Consider the following 4,007-nt stretch of genomic DNA (forward strand, 5'->3'; position numbering starts at 1 on the left):
GAAGTGTAGTTCTCAAAGTCAAGGGACATGATTGTTTTAGGAAGAAGCTCGAATTTAAAGTACTACAAATACCATAGCTCGTAGGAAAGGATGGGGCAGTGCTACGTGTCAAACGCCGTTGATGCGCTCCCTCTCTCTCGCTCTCTCTCACTTTTTATTATCTATTTATACCTTTTGTACACAGTCACTGGTTCTCAATTATTTTTTACTATTTACATGGAAGGGAAAATAATTATATAAATTATATAAATATATTCATCCATACATTTACAAATAGCTGTTAACTTATTTGATGACGCCTGCATTAAAATAAGAAATAGAATCTTGAGAAAATATATACTTTATTGTTTTATATTATATATATAAATTAATATATAATATATATATATATTTCGATAATTGTACTTAAAGATATATATATATATTTATATATATAGTTACATATATTATACGTTCAATCTATGAGTGTAACCTTTTTTGTTGAAGCATCTTTTGATTGTGCATGAATACACATGATTCTTTTTATTCATTAAAATAGAAAAAAATGTAAGGAACTAAATGAAGTGAATGTTTATGGCGAAGGATTGTTTGTCTATAAAGCAAAACCGCTAAACTCAAGCAACAATGGAATCTCAGGGTAGCACAGACTATAGATGTACCACCAAAATGTAAAATGTTTCGTGTTACAAAGTTTAGTTTCTCAGCTCAAATTGATGATCGGACACGTTATCTGTTCTCCGAGTTTTCAATCGCAGCTGGATGAAACCTCAGTCTGTTCCTCTGTGTATTTTTCAGGGTAAAAATTGATCCCCTATAATTTTAGGATTACATTTTAAGATCCAGTAATTAAACAAAGGAATTTTAATGCAACAATACCTCACAACGTCAAAACAGTAGTTCATTCATTCTGATGAAAACAAAATAAATAACCATCCTCTTTTTGAATGACCTCCTCTTCTTCCTTCCTCCTCCTCCTCCTCTCTTCCACACCTCCAAGCTCGCTCCACCCACTACTACAACTGCATTGTCCCTCCCTCCCGGTCTCTCCTTCCTCTCCCCCTCTCTCCCTAGGTCTGCCACACCCACTGGGTCTCCCTCCCTGTCTAAGACGACGGTGGGGGGGGCCCCGGGGGCAGTGTGGGCGGGACCATCTTCTTCTCCAGCCGTGTGAGTCGGTGCTTCAGCTTGCCCTGGCCTGCCTCGTGCTCCGCCAGCAGCTTAGCGTAGCGGGTCTGCAGCGCGTCCAGGTTCAAGGTCATGCGGTCCACCTTGTCCTCCATCTCTTTGGGGTCCGGGCCCTGGGCTGCCACCTACCAGCCAATCAGAAGCCAGCGCGTCACCTCAGATATCACACACACAAGTTATTTTCTCATATTCTCCTATATCTTAGAACCAGTATAGTCTGCATTAACATTTCAATTAAGGGCATTTTGCAGACGCTTTTAGTTTAGTACATTTGTCAGTAGTCTGCAGTGGAATTACTCCTTGATAGCAACTCTTTTGGTCGCCTAGCAACGGCCAACAACAAGGGTCACCTGGTGTTTAGACCGATGCGGTGTGTGTGGGGTTGCTAGGTGACAGTACAGTGCGTCTGAGGATGCTGGGACACAAAAACGCTTGTGTGTGTGTGTGTGTGTGTGTGTGTGTGTGTGTGTGTGTGTGTGTGTGTGTGTGTGTGTGTGTGTGTGTGTGTGTGTGTGTGTGTGTGTGTGTCTGTGTGTGTGTGTCCGTGTGTGTCTGTGCGTGTGTGTGTGTGTGTGGGCGGTGTTGCCGGGCAGCAGCCTCACCTCCAGGTCCAGTAGGTTGTCCTTCATCAGGATCTGCCGTCCCTTCTCCTCCAGCATGGCTTTGGCGTCGGGGTACTCCGTCAGGGCCTCCATCAGGTCGTCCTTGGACAGGCAGAAGAGGTCGGAGTAGCCGATGCTCCTGATGTTGGCCGTACGCCTGTTCCCCGCCTTACTCCCTGGAGAGAGGAGAGAGACTCAAGATTTAAGATGCGAGATGGTTTATTGTCACATGCACAAGAAGCAGCGGTCCCTGGCAATGAGAGTCTTGAGTCTCAGGCTCCTTCAACAGTGCAATATAGAAAGAAGAAGTGTAAACTGGACATGAATTAATTAGAATTAAATAGAAATATAATAATAATCGCTGTAAACGAAATGATGAGGAAAGAGGGTACAAAATAGGAGAGGAGAAGAAACGAGGATGACTCAAAGCTTACATTTAGTCGCAGCTATCAGATGTCATTACAGAAATAAGATGACAGATTTAGACACAAAAGAGAGACAGCGACGGCAAGAGAGAGTCAACGTACCTTTGATGGCCAGAATACTGATCTCTCCAAAGTAGCTGCCGTCACTGAGGACGACAAACTGTTTAATGCCGTCGTCCGCGACCACGGCCAGTTTCCCCTCCTTGATGATGTACATCTCCCTGCCGATGTCGCCCTTCTTACAGATGTAGTCTCCGGGGCTGTACACCTGGGGCTGCAGCTTCAGCACCAGCTCCACCAGAAGACCGGCCTCACAGTCTGCAAAGATCTTCACCTGGGGGGGAGGACAGAGGCAGGAGGGGATGAGGGGAGGAGACGAGAGGAGAGAGATTGGAGGAGAGGAGGAGAGACGGAGAGGCGGGACCAATGGAATACAGGTTAATGCACAGCGTTCAATAGTTATATATTGGTTGTGATTAGTGCTGTCAAGTGATTAAAATATTTAATCGTGATTAATCACATTAATGTCATAGTTAACTAACGATTAATCGCGAGTCATTTTTATGCATATAATGATCAAAACAGGACGATACAAAAAAAAAGCCTATAGTGCAATTAAACGATGAACATACAAACATACAGCCTTGAACATAGCAGTCAGGCTACTGCTTATTTGTTTTGAGACAAAGAAAAAAAAAAAAAAAAAAATTAACACCGTTAAAATTGGTTTGCGTCAACGCCGTTAATAACGCGTTTAACTGACGGCACTAATTGTGATATTATAGTTTAATTATAATATAATAGTTGAATATATAGAGCTTGTATGTGTGTATGTGACCATGCCTGCCTGCATGTGCGTGTGTGTGTGTGCGTGTGTTTGTACCTTTTTGAGGGTGTCCAGGTGAACGTTGATAGCTATCTCAGCTCTGAGTTTGTCTGGGAGGAACTTCAACACCTCCCTCTCGTCGACAGCTTTCTTATTGGTCCACAGGTAGTCAAACCACTTGATCACACGCTTCTCAAGGTCTACCGTCACCTGAAGACAAATAACACCAGTCAAACTTCACATTTGATTTACTTACTGAATGCCGGACACACGACAATAGTACAAAACAATTTCACTAACTTACTGAAGGCAGACACACAACGCAAACACTAGTCAAATTTCAAATTTGACTGGCTGGCTTACTCTCTGACCTTTCTGAAGGTCATGTACTGTTTTATGGCGTCAATGCGGGCCTGGAAGTTGGCCCTCGCAGCGTTCATGTTGGTGATCATGGAGCCGACGTTACCAACGATGGTAGCGAAGATCAACACTCCCACCTGAGAGAGAGAGAGAGAGAGAGAGAGAGAGAGAGAGAGAGAGAGAGAGAGAGAGAGAGAGAGAGAGAGAGAGAGAGACAGAGACAGAGACAGAGACAGAGACAGAGACAGAGAGACAGAGAGACAGAGACAGAGAGAGAGAGAGAGAGAGAGAGAGAGAGAGAGAGAGAGAGAGAGAGAGAGAGAGAGACAGAGACAGAGACAGAGACAGAGAGAGAGAGAGAGACAGAGACAGAGACAGAGACAGAGAGAGAGAGAGAGAGAGAGAGAGAGAGAGAGAGAGAGAGAGAGAGAGAGAAAGAGAGAGAGAGAGAGAGAGAGGGTAAATAAAAGACACACAGCAGGAAACAACAGAGTACAGCAGTGCTACCCATGACATGAACATGACATGTTTCAGTTCCTGCAATAGGTAAACGCTTAACAGTCGTGTTTCGGCATATATATGTAGGGCACAATCAAAGCACATTCCTTC

General features: G+C 43.9%; 1 protein-coding gene across 1 annotated transcript in view; it reads right to left on the minus strand.

The window, feature by feature from the left end:
- Positions 1-846: 846 nt before the first annotated feature.
- cnga1b (cyclic nucleotide gated channel subunit alpha 1b) overlaps positions 847-4,007 on the minus strand; it is a 7,803-nt gene continuing 4,642 nt past the window's right edge. Inside the window, exons 7-11 of the mRNA XM_030337673.1 lie at positions 3,410-3,535; positions 3,096-3,248; positions 2,315-2,546; positions 1,788-1,963; positions 847-1,310 (exon numbers count right to left, since the gene is read on the minus strand). Coding sequence (XP_030193533.1) covers positions 1,104-1,310; positions 1,788-1,963; positions 2,315-2,546; positions 3,096-3,248; positions 3,410-3,535 — 894 coding nt within the window. The 3' untranslated portion in view covers positions 847-1,103. The remainder of the gene's footprint in view (positions 1,311-1,787; positions 1,964-2,314; positions 2,547-3,095; positions 3,249-3,409; positions 3,536-4,007) is intronic.

The sequence above is a fragment of the Gadus morhua genome, chromosome 17 (genome assembly GCF_902167405.1).
Source record: "Gadus morhua chromosome 17, gadMor3.0, whole genome shotgun sequence".
NCBI classification, from domain to species: domain Eukaryota; kingdom Metazoa; phylum Chordata; class Actinopteri; order Gadiformes; family Gadidae; genus Gadus; species Gadus morhua.